General features: G+C 47.0%; 6 protein-coding genes across 6 annotated transcripts; 2 read left to right on the top strand and 4 right to left on the bottom strand.

Annotated features, from left to right (window-relative positions):
- Window positions 1–855: 855 nt before the first annotated feature.
- On the bottom strand, window positions 856–1,905 carry MICPUN_78174 (predicted protein; the record flags this gene model as incomplete). Its single annotated transcript, XM_002507254.1, has 1 exon — window positions 856–1,905. The coding sequence occupies one exon, from the start codon at window positions 1,903–1,905 to the stop codon at window positions 856–858; it is 1,050 nt and encodes a 349-aa protein (XP_002507300.1).
- Window positions 1,906–4,720: 2,815 nt separating this feature from the next.
- MICPUN_113312 (DnaJ protein) lies at window positions 4,721–7,046 on the top strand (the record flags this gene model as incomplete). Its single annotated transcript, XM_002507649.1, has 1 exon — window positions 4,721–7,046. One exon carries the CDS (start codon window positions 4,721–4,723, stop codon window positions 6,968–6,970), a length of 2,250 nt encoding a protein of 749 aa, XP_002507695.1. The 3' UTR covers window positions 6,971–7,046.
- MICPUN_106714 (predicted protein) lies at window positions 6,296–8,053 on the bottom strand. The gene is made up of 3 exons (XM_002507253.1): window positions 8,040–8,053; window positions 7,506–7,791; window positions 6,296–7,274 (listed from the first exon to the last, which is right to left on the bottom strand). Exons 2-3 carry the CDS (start codon window positions 7,788–7,790, stop codon window positions 7,059–7,061), a joined length of 501 nt encoding a protein of 166 aa, XP_002507299.1. The 5' UTR covers window position 7,791; window positions 8,040–8,053; the 3' UTR covers window positions 6,296–7,058.
- A 1,598-nt stretch (window positions 8,054–9,651) lies between these two features.
- On the bottom strand, window positions 9,652–10,107 carry MICPUN_55421 (predicted protein; the record flags this gene model as incomplete). The annotated part of the gene is made up of 1 exon (XM_002507252.1): window positions 9,652–10,107. The coding sequence occupies one exon, from the start codon at window positions 10,105–10,107 to the stop codon at window positions 9,652–9,654; it is 456 nt and encodes a 151-aa protein (XP_002507298.1).
- A 1,156-nt stretch (window positions 10,108–11,263) lies between these two features.
- Window positions 11,264–13,393, bottom strand: MICPUN_55419 (predicted protein). Its single transcript, XM_002507251.1, has one exon. It carries the CDS (start codon window positions 13,158–13,160, stop codon window positions 12,024–12,026), a length of 1,137 nt encoding a protein of 378 aa, XP_002507297.1. The 5' UTR covers window positions 13,161–13,393; the 3' UTR covers window positions 11,264–12,023.
- MICPUN_55420 (predicted protein) lies at window positions 11,416–12,025 on the top strand (the record flags this gene model as incomplete). Its single annotated transcript, XM_002507648.1, has 1 exon — window positions 11,416–12,025. The coding sequence occupies one exon, from the start codon at window positions 11,416–11,418 to the stop codon at window positions 11,914–11,916; it is 501 nt and encodes a 166-aa protein (XP_002507694.1). The 3' UTR covers window positions 11,917–12,025.
- Window positions 13,394–15,057: the final 1,664 nt, after the last annotated feature.

Here is a 15,057-nt window from a genome sequence, read left to right as displayed (position 1 = left end):
GTATCCATATGACAGCGAAAAACCCATAGAATATGAGTAGACTAAAAAGCAACATAAAAACCTGTCATGATCATCCGTTATAGACGATTTTAACTCGTGATTTCTGGAGTTAAATAAAAGCAGAAGCGGGACGAGTCATCCTTAAGTTAATTCTTCCCATTAAAGGTACTGAAGCGCGCCACGCGCTGACCGGAGCGCTTTTTTACTTGAGCAAGATGCGCGCTCACGTAGCCGCTGACGCGCGAGTAACAAGCGGCGCGCTGTATCTTTAGGGTCCGCGCCGTGTCTTTAGGGGGTTGGGGTTGGGTTTTCAGGGTTTAGAGTTTAAACAGCTGCGAAGCGGCTCGTCAGCCACTCCATATACATATCCTGACCGCGCCAAGTAATAAGATAGATACTGGTCATGACATCTAAAAACATACCCTCGAATGAAGGTACATCAGATGTTAAAAAAACACTCCAGAATATTTAATAAATTAATGTTAAGCTTTCTCACTAACTACTTCAAGAAGGTTGGTGGGATTTTGTACTCGGTGTACCCGATGTTCTTGAGCGCATCGGGCATCGGCTTTACCACCTCGCCATCGGGAGCGCCTTCTTTGGTGCCGTCTTTCGGGTCCTTGACCAGGTAAACGTTTCCTCGGTTTCGTTGTCAGCTCTGGGTCAACACCGAGCACCTGGTAATCGGTCTCACAGAGATAGAAGTCCACAAACCTTCTTCGCCGTTGCCGACCCCGGCTGACTTTTGAATGAGATGGCATGATGTGGCATTTGTAGCACCGAATATGCACGGTGAACCTCTGGTAGACGTCCCGGGGCTTAAACTTCTCTGGATCAACATTATTTATTTCAACACTATCTGCATATGACACCCAATAACTCTTTCGGACTTAATTCACCGTCACAATTTACATCAAAGATAAAGTAGATGATGTCAATTTGGGTTTGACTTAGCGATGCTCCGAGTTCCTTAGCTATATCCTGAAACACTGTCTTGGTGAGCTTATTTCCCAGTTGGACATGGCTTTTGATCTTTGACTGAAACTCTGTGCCCTCTCGCTTCAGTATCCGGCAGAATGACATGAACTGTTCTTCATTTATCCTTTCCATTGCAATGACATCACTGGAAGCGATTTTTGCCGCACGAGTGATGAAATGTTGCATCACCTTAACGTTTGCGCCTGCTACGACACTATATGCAAAGTCTTGGGTGCTGATCGTGCCGGAGTTTGTTAAATCATAGTGCCGGAACTCAAGTAGATCGATTTCGTAGTGCATTTTTGATACGAAGCTTTTGAATTGTTCTAAGCTCAATTTATGTTCCCGGCCCGATTCGCCAAACAAAAACTGAACTAAACCATTACTCATGTCATCTGGGTTCCTCGCATTGAGCCCTGTTCTGAATCCGGTAGCGTTTCCCCTGCCCGATGTTTTCCTCATCGCTCTCATCATTTCGGTAAACTCATCTCGGCTGAGCATACCACTGCCGTCCTTGTCAAACTTTTGAAAAGTTTGTTCAATTTCATACTCAGGTAGTGTGAGTAAAGTAATAAAAAAAATGTATTCAGGGAAAGAAATAAGCCCGTCACCGTCTGTGTCAAAAAGGGTAAAAAAGTCTGGCTTGGAATTCGGATCGAGCGAGCTCGAAATGTTCGGACTTCTTTCGGCACCGCCGCTTTCACCGCCGAGCGAACCACAACGAATATTGTTCGAATGCGCGGGCTGAAAAACAGGGACAGCGGCGCGCATTAAGTCTAATGATGTCATGAATGTTCCACCAGGACCCTTTACCGACGAGAAGTATTCAAAAACCTTTTCTGGGGGGCTATGGACACGAAGCCTTTTTTCATAAATGAAAAATATGTTACGACGATAATCAGACGAGAGGAATGCAGACGAGAACATGTCGGCTTCGGCTACAGAGGCCACCTGGAAGACGTGTGCTCCGGCAGCAAAAGAAGCGCTCTGTCGACCGAACAAGTCAGTTTGCTTTTCATGCACGTTAAGCCAGCCAACCGATCCGATAATTACGCTCGAATATACAAGTTGGAGGAGGTCAAATGTCCCGTATAATGGTGTTCTCCGAAGAATAGGCCAGATCGCCGCTTCACAATGTCTTTTTGACGCACTTGAAAGTGGTGCAGCGGACCTGAGCCGAGGCAACGCGGACAGAAACTGGAAGATCAGGCCACGACCCTTGCCTGGAAAGGGGCACGAGCAATTTGACATCAGTGCCCGCTATTTTCTCCTGTCTTTTGTTTCGCAGATGTGATCTGTGCTGAGCATTAAATGACGCTCCTTGCGCCTATAGCACAGTTGATAGACTGTCCGCCACGTGTTCCATTCACGGCGGGAAATGAAACTGCTAATGTTTTTACCTATCGACAGACTGTCAGGAACTGTGATCCGCTAAAGTGCTAACACTTAGCTAGCGAGAAAGTGTACCAACCCGTACGAATGAAGGTATGGATAGTCTATCAAATAAACTACGAAGGTATATGATCGTGACGTGATTTATTATTCACAATATTGCATTTGAGCTCTAATTTATAAGCAGATATCAATATATTCTGGATTTCAATCAAGTAAAAGTGTGGAGCATCGAGTTTTATGATAATATGTATCATATGATCCGTAGGTGCCTCCCTGCGCCTGTGAGACTGATGAACAGGAACGTTCGGTTCGAGAGGCTGATTTGGGACGAGTCTCGATGAAGCTTCGGTGAAGCCTCGGTGAAAGACGCATTGAGAAAGGCTACTTATTTATGGTTTCAAGCCGAATTTTCATCGATACATCGGTCAACTTCGACGTCTACCATCGCCTCACCAGAAGACGCCTTGGCGTCGACTCTTCGTTCACAAGTGGCGTGCGTGTGAGGACGAGGACTGCGTGCACGCCAAGCGCAACGATAAGGACGTCCCGCAGAACAATCGCCGTCGAAAGGGCACGGAAGGCGTCGCACGTGTTGTTTTGTTAGTCTGCAATAAAGTAACAAACGATGACCGTACGGTTGTTTAGTCTATAACTTCTGCAAATGATCGAGCTCTCGACCAGCAGAAGACGAATAAATCTGTCAAAGGTCGAAAAAAGTTGGGGTAGAATGTGGTGCTAAATGTGACTTCGTCACTGGCGTTCCTCGTCCCAAATATGATATTATAGTTAAGTTAATTAAGTTAAGCGGAGATAAGTAATTCGCATTTGTAAATTTATCCACACGATTTTTATTCCTGCGTACGATATGGTCATGTACCATACGATGTTAAAGCAATACAAATGGACGAGCAACGGGAATTTCATGAATGACTATAATGTCAAAATCTTAAACTAGTCTTCCATACGTACGGCCTAACTCCGCTCCGCTTATCTCGGCTTATCTGGTATATGGGGAATTTTCTGGTTTATTAACTCAAGAAACGAAATGCCTTAACTAAACTTAAAAACTCAACTAAACTCGATGTTCCACACTTGATTGAAATCCAGAATAGCAACCTTTTTATATTTATTCATAACCCTTCTTAAAATGTACCGTCGTACCTTCGAACGAAGGTACCCTCGAAGGTACGATGCATGCAAGGTACGAAGGTGATAATCAAGGTACCTTCGTTAAATACCTTCGTACCTTCGTTCGTTTACCTTCCTTTGTCAGTTTCGAAGGTACGAAGGTCTATACCTCGTAAAATCAGTGAAAAATCCATAGACTAAACCACAGACCAGCTAGCTAATAATACTGCTAATACTAATATATAATATCTAGCTAAGTATCATAGCTAGCTAGTAGATATTTTTATTTGTTTTATAACACTTTATATAACGATGGAGCATATGGATGCATAAAAACCCATTCACATGCATAATTAGTAGTCATGCCATGTTTATTTGCGCATACATAATAAAATACGTTGGGGCGTCAACTGTACGTATGTACCTTCGTAGTTGTTTACAGAAGGTTATTTGGGACGAGGAACGCCAGTAGTGACGAATGAAGTCACATTTAGTACCACATCCCTACCCAACTTTTTTCGACCTTTGTAAGATTTTATTCGTCTTCTGATTGGTCGAGAGCTGGATCATTTGCAAAAGTCATTGACTAAACAACCGTACGGTCGTCGTTTGTCATTTCTTTATTGCTGACTAACAAAACAACACGTGCGACGCCTTCCGTGTCATTTCGACGGCGACTGTTCTGCGGGACGTCCTTATCGTTGCGCTTGGCGTGCACTTAGTCGTCGTCCTCACATGACGCCACTTGCAAACGAAGAGTGGACGCCAAGGCGTCTTCTGATGAGGCGGTGGAAGACGTTGAAGTTGACCGATGTATCGATGAAAATGCAGCTTCAAACCATGCGAAAGTAGCCCTTCTAATCCGTCTTTCACCGAAGCTCCATTGATCATCACTCTTAAAAATGACTATTATGACTCGTCCCAATTCAGCCTCCCGCGAACCTCAGTACGGTTTGGGTTTGTATGGGCTTTTTAATCCGATGGAGCATCCGTACAAATTCTCTACCATGTGTATTAGTCACTAGCTAGATAGAGTGAGGCACCTTGCACGGATATAAGTGTTATTCACCTGGAACACTACTCCATGAACCTATCAGAGACGAATAAAAAATACCTTCGGGTATCAAGTTGCTTTTTCCGAAGACCAACCATCTGCACGACGGCCATAAGCGGGACTCCGGAGAAAGAATACAGGTCTGGCATTTGTTTTTAGAGGGAGATGGCGGACGCGACGGAGAGCCACGGGAACCTCTTTCCAATCTTCCTTTTTGCTCTCATACAATTTTTCCTCGTTCCGATCACGATGTGGCGCGTCGGTGGGTGGCTGCTGAAGCGCTTCACTGTAAACGGCGACACCAAGCCCAAGAGAGCCACGAGCGCAGCGGCTGCACCGTTTGACGCATCTTCTAAGTGGGGCGAAGCCCAAGCTGCGCGACATGCGCGTGCCACGCCAACGATGCGTGGTAAACTGCGTGCACTTCTCAGCGGCTTCAATCTTGTCCTTGTACTCGGCTGGTTTGTCTCCGTCCTACTCGTAGTGCACGTCAAGAACTCTCGGGAATCCGAAACCAAGATCTTTGATCCCTATTCTATCCTAAACATATCTATGGGCTCGGATATATCCGTCATTAAGAAGGCTTATCGAAAGCTATCACTCCAGTATCACCCTGATAAAAACCCAGATCCTGAAGCGCACCTTTTCTTCACGGACTCTATCACTCCCGCCTATAAGGCGTTGACAGATGATACTGCTCGTGAAAACTTCGAAAAACATGGCCATCCGGATGGAAAACAGCCCGTTAGACTTGGTGTCGCGCTCCCTCAATGGATGTTTGGTCAAGACGGCTCGGGTCCACTTATTCTCTGCCTCCTTGTTGGCGTTGGTATACTCCTCCCACTTGGTTTTGCTGTTATTGCCGTCGTGAACTTGAACAGGTATGTCGGAGGCAGTGGTGGAGTGCTAAAGCAGAGCATCCGGCATTTTTCCAGCGAGCTCAAGCCCAATCTGTCGACTGCAAAGGTTCCCAAGCTTCTCTCCGTCGCGGCAGAGTACATCCAAATTCCTTACAGGCGGGAGCACGAGGAGCCTGTGCGGCGGTTACTTGCAGTGCTGCGCAATGAATATGATGCCAAGGATCCTAAGTTTCAGAGGCGACATCCGGCAGTTGTTAAGGCGCACATGTTAATGCTGGCACAAGCCTGTAGACTGACAGATGCTATAGATGCGTCGCTTGAGGCTGACCTTAAGTTGGTTATGGCTGCAATGCCAAAGCTGTGGGACGAGGCCCTGAAGCTGGCGTTTACACCATATAACCAACTTGGATACAGCTATCTACGCCCAGTGTTAAGCTTTCTTGAATTTGCGCAGTGTATCACGCAAGCTGTTTCACCTTCCATCCGTAGGGGAGAAAACTCCGAAGGTCTTGCATCTTTGCTTCAGCTGCCACACACGGATGAGAGGGCTGCAACACTGCTGACACGCATGAAATGTCGATCGCTTCGTGACCTTCTGGCAACGCCCAGAGGGAGAAATGAAAGGAACGAACTTTTCGCCAAAGCAGGTCTCACCCCTTGTCAAATAGCTGATGCAGATGCTTTTCTAAGATTTGCCCCAAGGGTTGACTTGCTGCGTGCAACTTTTGAGACGCAGGGAGAGGAGGAAATATGCAGCATGGATATCGTAACATGCACTGTAAACCTCAAGATAGGTCGCGGTGTCTGCACAGATGAACCCAATAGCATTATCGTTGCGACCAAAGACGACCTGCCCCCGCTTCCATTTTGCCAGCACTTTGAACGAAGCGAAGGCTGGTGGCTTCTGGTAGCAGACCCGGCAGCGAACGCAGTGCTATCTCACCAGAGGCTAGATACCGTAGTACTTCATGAAGCTCATTCCAACTCCAGTGGAGCAACGCTTCAGGTCCAATTTCCCGTGCTTAACCCCGGTTCTTACTCACTAGCGGTGACCCTGCTGTCTGATTATTGGATTGGCGCCGATGCGAGATTCAACATTAAGCTAAAGGTTTTGAGGCGCACTCAAGAAATTTTGGAAGCACGCAAAGGCAGGGCCGCTGAAGTGGGAATCGGGAAAACTATCACCCGAACAGGAACTTCTGAGCTTGATGACAAAAGCGCGTGGAAAAAGATTCCTGCACCCCAGCTATCTGATTCTGAAGATGATATTGCCGCGGTTGCATACGGTGGGGACTATCCTTCCGAAGAGACGGGTACAGAGGAGTCGTCGGAAGATGAGGGCGAATTCTTCGGGCGCAACTCTGCAATTATCGAGACAAGGAAGACAGCAAGATTGCAGCGCACCCCTGAAGGCGTGTCCAAAACTGTGACAAGGCCTGTTGATACACCCGTGGAACTGCGCCGGTCTATTGCGACAACATCTACTCAAAAGAACGATGTGAGACTGCCAGGGCCAAGAAAAACGTCCTCCCCAGCGCAAACATCATCTACTTGAGCACTGCAATTTAAATTCCCCATATTCAAAATAGATCGTAAACAAATCTAATAAAGAAACGCAAGTTACGTCTTCACTCTCGCAATTTTCACATGTCGGGGATTTCGATGTCACCATCCTGAATGGATTGCTGCACGTCCTGGGGGTCTTCTCCCTCAACGGTGCACCCTGTCGATTTTGCTGTGCCAAGAATCTCCTTAACAGTTCCCTTGAGCTCCTTGGCCATAGATCTTGGACGCATTATGCGCGCAATTTCGATGACGTCGTCCAGGCTAATGTTGCCGGAGTGCTTGACATGTTTGACCTTGAAAAAGGGGAAGGGATAGATGCGTAAGGGTTACTGAAAGTTAAGGGCTTAAGACGAACAATATGGGACCAGTAGAGCAGCTGAGAATCGGAAGCGCTCGGACATCTCGGAGTTTCATAGGCCTCCATCGCGCGGGCAAATGTCGCAATTACCGTGTTGGCAGTGCGACGATCGTTGCAGAGGGCGGAAACATTGGTGGTGGGCCGCAGAAGGTGAAAAGCAACATACCTTTTTCCGATCGCGTGGGGGTTCCTTGAGAGCCTTGATAACAAGCGCTGAGGCAGAGGGAACCACCGAAACCTTCGCTTGTCGATTCTGTACAGTGAGCTTAACAGTCACGCGCAGGCCGTTCCAGTCTTTCTTCGTTTCCTTGGCGATATCCTCCCCGACCTTTTTGGGAGAGAGACCCAGTGGACCAATTTTGGGGGCCAGAGAGGAGGCAGCGCCAACTTCACCACCAGTGGCACGAAGGAAGACCTCGATGACGGAGGAGGGATCGAACTTGGGGGGCATCCTGCAGTTACAAAACGTATATGCAGCTTTACTTTAAATTTCGAGAGACAAAAAGGGAAAGCGCGAGGTCGGAAATGGCCGAAGGTCCGGATTTTGCCGGCGTCCGCCGTCCGCAACTGGAGAAAGAGGAAATAAACCGAAACCCTACAACTGAGATGGCCCCATCGGAGGAACCAAATCAGGGTTTGTGCATGCACTGGTGAATAGGAGCGACACGGAATCCCATGATATGTTCAGTCGGGTGCGCACCTGAATCGTCGTAGTCGGACCGTGCAAGTTGAAGAGAGCGATTCGGAAACCTTGGAAGGCGTGTATAACCCCCGTAAAGCCCTAAAAGTTACCAACGTCAGTTGCTTCACGTTTCCTCGTGCCGGTCGAAGATCCTTGCTTCGTATGATGACTTTATTATTTTAACAAATGAACTTATTTTATTTTTATTATTACCTTCGTACCTTCGGGGCAACTGTAATAAACTAAACTTTATGCGCGATTTAAAAGTTTTTCGACGCAGCGTCACCCTATCAAATTGCGCGATTTTGAAAGGAATGTCTCACCTCCACCTTCAAATAAACGTGACATACATGTATTCCAGTTGTATTTCGTATATTCTTATCATGATACCTTCGATGTATGTGTTTATTTATTCTGGATTTCAAATCAAGTGTACAACATCGAGTTAAATATCTGTTAATACTTTCAAAGGTGCGAAGGTATAGAATATCCCATAATATGTAAGGGGAAAATGTAAGGGAACAGCGTGTTGCCAGGTATGGGCGAGGTTTTTCGGTTTTTTCCAGGTCTGGCAAGTTTTTCCCGAGTGCGACGCGCGTGCCGTGGCGCAACTTGCCACACGCCGCGCTCGGATTCTAAGGTCGCGTCCCAGGCTACGGTTGGTATTGGGTTTGGGGTTTAGGGTGCGCGACGGGATGACGCCGCTGTGCGGCGTACAAGGCGCCAGCATAAACCCTAAACCCTGCATCAACCCCGACTCCAAAAACCCGTACCTGGGAAAATATGCTACCGATAAAAAATATGGCGTGATTTAAAAGTTTAGGACGCAGCGTCACCTATCTATCAAATTTGCGTGATTTTGAAAGGAATGTCTCACCAGGCGTGATTTTTTGTTCCTCCTATTACTTGTGTACCTTCATATCAAATTTCGTGTTTTAAAGCGAATTTCTCACTTTGACGCCCGAGATTATCTCGTCACATCGTTTTTTTAAGGATATGCAAGATGCTCTCTCTGAAAGGGAAAACCACGCACATGCGAACACCGGTCGGTTGCAATTACTGACACGCGCTCGGCGCCAGACATTGAGGTTCTCGGTTGTTGTTTTGTCCTGTGGCGCCCAGTCTGGACCTCGATTCGTGGCTTTGCCGATCCCCCGTGGGACGTACGCTCGCGATCTTTCGATCGATCACCTATCTCGGCCAGCCGCGGGAGAACTCATTATTACCTTCGAAGGTATATTTATATAATCGCACTTTCCGATCTAGTGCGGCTTCATTAATTTTTTACCCACACGCCCACACCCGTCACGAGTCATTGCAAATCGAGATGTTGCATGCATGGGATGGTACCAGGTACAGTAGTTTTCATCCGATCCTCTATGAACACCTATGGATACGATATCGTAAGCAAGGTGTTGAGAGAAGAATTTCCCACGTAGTGAAAATGTCTTCCCTAGCTAGTTTGCTCAGCGCAAACACTTTTCAAAATCTGTCAGGCGTTGTGGTTTCTAAGCAACGCCTTCGAACCGGCATGAAGACTCAGTTTTTTAATCCAAATGTTTAAGTTGACATTGCGATTCACGAGATAGTCGTAGTCCTGCGCCTTCCGGTGCCCTGCGCCCTCCTGATGTCAACGCAACGCAAAACCTGTTTTTTTAATGTGTGTTGCTGAAGCCTGGTGCACCAACTTGGGAGTGCGCAAACGCAGCCTCCGCTTCCGCGATTTTGAAAAAGATTTGTGGCGCTTGCCTTTCTGCTTGCGAAGAATTTTCCCCGTTGAAGTAATCTGAAACCGTCTTTTCCACGAAGACAACGGTTTAAGCTTGTAGCTGAGTTTTCTGCTGAGTGCGAAGGAATGGTGACATGTTGCTAAAAGCGGGTGCCTCGCCTGCAGAAAAGCCGATCCCTCCAACATACAGATCTGCGACGTTTGTGAAGTCGAGAGGGATTTTATGTCAATGGGGCACCCATGAGACAACATTCCACGCACGTTTGCCAGGATCGACGTCCATGGCGCTAACCGACCCCCCACGTGTGAGCACAGCCACCTTCGTGAACTCGCAGCGTCGTGAAATAAAGAAGCCATACCAGTCGATTTACAATATGCACGAATTCGTAAACACCGCCTGAAAGCAGGCTGGAAAAATGCAGTCATTTGTCCTTGGGCTGCGAGCTTTCCCCCGCTATCTCGACTCGACAACAAGCAGGAAGACAAATCGATCAAGCAATTTGTGCAACGTGTTTTCATGCCTGAAGAGTTTTACTGGTACATGCAATATGAAGATATGATGCATTGCATGTATGTGAAGTTATTTGTACAATTCAATGATCGTTTACACTAACAAGGTCAGGTTTTAGAAGTGTTTATAGAGTGTTATTAGGTTTGTATAGGCTTTTTGAGCCGATGGAGCATCCGTACAAATTCACAACCATGTGTATTAGAGTGTGTTTGTCTATTTAAACAAGCAAGTCTAACACCAGCTAGCTAATATCTAACCATACAAATATACAACATGGGTTGCTTGTCCACTGCAGATTGAATGACACGCGATCATACCGACACTCGCTCCGCGCCAAACATTTTGGGTCGAGCGTGTTTTTTTTCCGTATGGCGCCCTGTGTGGACGGCGAGCGCGCTAGACAACTGGCAAATACGCTACTCGGCACCAAAGATGGAGGACGCCATCATCAGGAGCGCGCATCGGCGTTGACGAGATAGCGTCGTCACATACGAAGTTGCGCCTTAGCTACGACAATATCATGGTTTTACGAGTTAATAGACCGGCAACTCGCCAATGAAACCGTAGCTCAGGCGCAACGTCGTTTCGTGCGACGCAAACTCGTCAACACCAATGTGCGCTTCCGATGATGATGCCCTCCATCTTTGGCGCCGAACGGTGTATTAGTGAGCCGCTCAGCGCGCTCGCCGTCCTGACTGGGCGCCATAGGGAAAAAAACACCCGCGACCCAATTTTAGTCAAAAGTCAACGAGTCAACGAAATCAACGAGTCGACGATATCGGGAGTCATAGTATGGTCTATTGGTGAAAGTCAATAAATAGTGCGACTGGCCTATCCCCTAGTGACGCCGCGCATAGCGAACACTGCGTAACTCACCCAGAGGCTTAGCGGGTTAGTCCGACGACTTAAAGCAGGTGATTCGCTGCATGTGTGCAAACTTGAAGACGCAGCTCTGAGCGAGTGTTATTCGAGCATATGAAGGACGGCTTGGGAAGAAAAGTGTTCCACTTGCCAAAGCAACACGATTTATTGGACTCGGGCCAGTTGAAACGGGCTTTTGATGAGCTTGCGATTGCGGTGCGTAACCAGGAACACCCTTGCTTTAAACTCTGGTATGAAATCTAATTGGGAAATCTAAGTGGTAGCTTCCTTCTATGAGCTTCCAGAATTTACATGAACTGGGATATTCTGAGTCACAGATCACAACCTGCCTGAAGATTTACGTCGGAATATTTACATGCGGGATTGCACTATTTGCCCAACTATACCCGGTGGAGTATCCAGATAGCCACGATGTCATGATAGCGTTCATAGCAGGTTACTTTTCACTGAGTGCGATACTGCATGTTTTTGTTATTGTTTTTGAGAAGCGATCAGTTCTTTTCCCAACGCAGAGAGTTGCGTCAAGGTGTTGTTCAAAATTAAACTACCGGATATCGCTGGAAAGCGAGCTGACAAGATCTAGCGAGACTTTAAAGCTGGTTTTAAGAGCACACGGCGGCGGTGGGGCATCTGGAACGCTGAGAGTAGACACTGCTTTGGTTGTGTGCGACTACATTTATGAAGATGGTAGCCTCGCTCACAGCAAATTTACTGCGCTCATACATGCCATGTTGATGGAGCTTGAAGCCCGTTTTTTAGAACTGGTGCAATGACAACGAGGGGCTGAGTCGTGGCCATTTACATGTGGCTATTTGAATACCTCGTTTCATGGATTGTTTCATGTTGGTTTTCCACGTTCATGTGCTTGAAGAAAAAATACTTAGTTGTTGGCTACAGAAAGATCGTTATCGTGCGCGACTATGACTACATCATTTGTGGTGCTGATGTCGTATCGTATCGAGATCCCATCGAGGACAACTCGCCATTTCCCCGTGCGACATACGTCATCGCAGTTGGTTTGTTTTGATCGCTGATGAGTTGATCGAATGTCACGGAACAGAACTTGCTCAACCAACCTCAGGAATTCATCGGGGTTGTCATAGAGGGATACTTTAAAACCACCACGAGAAATCCAGAAAGCACGGAGCGACTCACGAACATTCGGCGCCCACGACACAGATGAGCATGCGAAATAGTCTTTTACTGGGGTACCACATGCCGACGTTACCCAACCCGGAACAAACACGGTTGAAGTACCGGATGACGGGGCATCAGAAAACGGTATGTAAGGTTTCACATCAAGAATCGGCGTCCCGTCCACCAAGTCAGCACCAACTACTTCTAAATAGCCTCTATCGAATTCAATGCTTCGCAACTCGACAAGTGACAAACCTATTGGTACTGGACGGTGTGGAGTACGAGTTGCAAAGACACCCTTCTTCTCCCCACCGAGTGAGGGCACGCGCACCTTGGCTTTCACGGTGCTCCTTTTCTGTATCCTACCGGTGTTGCGCTCGTGTGGCGCGCATAGGACAGTTTGATGCAGATCGGTATTTAGATGAAATACAAAAAGGAGCCAAAGATGGCTAAATTGGCTTAATCCTTCAAGACTTTCCTTGGCGACGTGGCCGTGTAGTTGTATCCTGCCACGCGCAAGTGGCACGAGAGAGGGCTGGCGTGGTGTCCCGTTCCGTTGCGCAAAGCATGAATAGAAAGTTGCAGCCGGTAAAAACGTGAACGACGAGGTAAACGCCGGCAACGAAGGTGAGCTGCTAAGTGCACTTGTCAAATTACGACCAGTGCGCCGAGGAGTTATGGCGGTTGCCGGTTCAGCTTTCGTGTTCGTCATAACATCGTCGCGTTCGAGACTTTCGTGCACTGGAAGCCGAGGTGAAGAGCCTAACCTGAGCTTCAATTCGCGGAGTTCCGTTTCCGCGCGTATGCGCCCGGCGCGCTCGCTTGCTCGAGCATCTATTTCGCGGGCAAGCCTAAATTTTACTTCTTCCAACTCAGACATTTGGGTGTCGAGTCGACCGGTTTACGTCGGATTTTGATCCGCGACTGTCTGCACCGGAAAAGCGATATAGGCAGGTATGGACATACAAGACTCATACGAAGGTACAATGCAAGTATGTAGCCGAAAAAAGTACCTTGATTCGGTACCTTCGAAGGTACGAAGCGAAGGTACTTGAAACGTTATTTACGAATAATTGAAGATAGAATATCCATACCTTCGAAGGTTAAAATAAAGTTTTGTTTTGCGTTTTTATTTGATGACCGAAGACAACGATATTGGTTTGGATACCAATCGTGCTCCTATATATAAAAATCATACGAAGGTAGTGCTGTGTTGGGCGGGACTGGTCATCCTTGGGTTGATTATTCCCGTACATATCCTGAAGAGCGCCACGCGCTGCCAGGAGCGGTTTTTTACATTAGCAAGATGCGCTATCATGTAGCCGCTGACGCGCGAGTAACAAGCGGCGCGCTGTATCTTTAGGGTCTGCGCCGTGTCTTTAGGGGTTTGGGGTTGGGTTTTCAGGGCTCAGAGTTTAAACAGCCGCGAAGCGGCTCGTCGGCCACTCCCTCAGCCAGTTATCAAACATGCTATCAAAACTGAGAATAGAACAATCATCAGACTTGATTGCAACAGAAACGCCCCTTCTAGCATCGTGCTACTCCTGGAGCACAGCTAAGACTTGCTGTAAGATCGCATCGATCAGTTTGGTCGGGACCGAGTTCAATTGGAATCTGGTATAACCGGGGCCAAAGGTTGATGGACCTTGCTGTGCGTGTCCTTTGTGATGTTTATGTTCTGCAAAGTACTGACAGGGGGTCACTTGACAATTCAGTAGCTTCGATACCAATTTCTGTTACAACCCTACTTGTAAACTGACTATAGATTGTCTGAAGTACACTAAAAGTCAACCAGTTAGACACTCTCTAGAGGATTTTTGTAGTCAGGGTCTTTGACAAACTCATTGCTGAGTTACAACAGGTTTCTAAGTGGCTTAAGAGGAGTACATAGAGGAGGTTAAAGAACCACACACTCGTCTTTGCAACTCTTAGGCCTCAAGCACCAACTTCCAGTAAAAAGGCAGTGCGAGTCTATCTTGTTGAACTCTATCTCTCACTCAAGGCTAAAAGGGAATGCTTGCGGGAGCCGAACAGAAAAAAACGCTCGGGCCCATATCTGCAAATCAGTCAATTTCAGGTTATGACTGCTATCAAACCTGAGAATGGAACAATCTTCGTTCTTCTTTGATCCTAACTGAGGACTTTCGTTTCATCAGACTTGATTGCAACAGAAATCCCCTCCCCGGGGCCACAAAAAAAATCCGAAGACTACCAAAGATCGAAAGGCCATACATGTCATCAGCTTCTCAGGGCATATATATGGTCTATTCAGTGTCTATTCGTAGACTAATAAATAAAGATCTTTTATCATATCTTAAGTATAATATTATACGAAGGTATCCATACCTTTGAAGGTACATGGATAATATATATCTTTACCTTCGTAATATGTGTGAACTTTTACCCTCATATTAAGGCTACTTGTACATTTTACCTTCGAAGGTACCGAAGGTAAAAGTTATGAGTATGCTGCTCGCTTTTATTGAACTGCTCACCGCAAGAACGCAGCGTTCTCGTCTTATTCGCAATCTCACGGCTCTCATGGACCCAAACACTGGAAGAAATTGATTGCTTCGGGCATCGACGTTATTCTACTTGCATGATCACGCGGGAATTCTAATGGTCGACTGATAGAAGACGCGAGCACACGGCCTGACTTCCACACAGCTCCAGTTTCTTTTCACCAAATTTAACTGATGCCTAGGCGCCTGACCTTTCTTTCGTTCGTTTTCTGTTTCGTGTCGTGCCAAGGGGCTAGTCTTACGTATTATTACTGT

Source organism: Micromonas commoda, chromosome 1, assembly GCF_000090985.2.
Source record: "Micromonas commoda chromosome 1, complete sequence".
Classification (NCBI taxonomy): domain Eukaryota; kingdom Viridiplantae; phylum Chlorophyta; class Mamiellophyceae; order Mamiellales; family Mamiellaceae; genus Micromonas; species Micromonas commoda.
Note: the sequence above shows the minus strand (reverse complement) of the source record. Positions and strands in the feature narration are given on the sequence as shown.

Excerpts from the sequence above, each read along its gene's own strand:
- MICPUN_55419 (XM_002507251.1), bottom strand. The coding sequence starts at position 13,160 with ATGTCTGAGTTGGAAGAAGTAAAATTTAGGCTTGCCCGCGAAATAGAT.
- MICPUN_106714 (XM_002507253.1), bottom strand. The coding sequence starts at position 7,790 with ATGCCCCCCAAGTTCGATCCCTCCTCCGTCATCGAGGTCTTCCTTCGT. Across the intron at positions 7,275-7,505 it reads CCCCACGCGATCGGAAAAAG|GTCAAACATGTCAAGCACTC; the intron begins GTATGTTGCTTT and ends CCCTTTTTCAAG.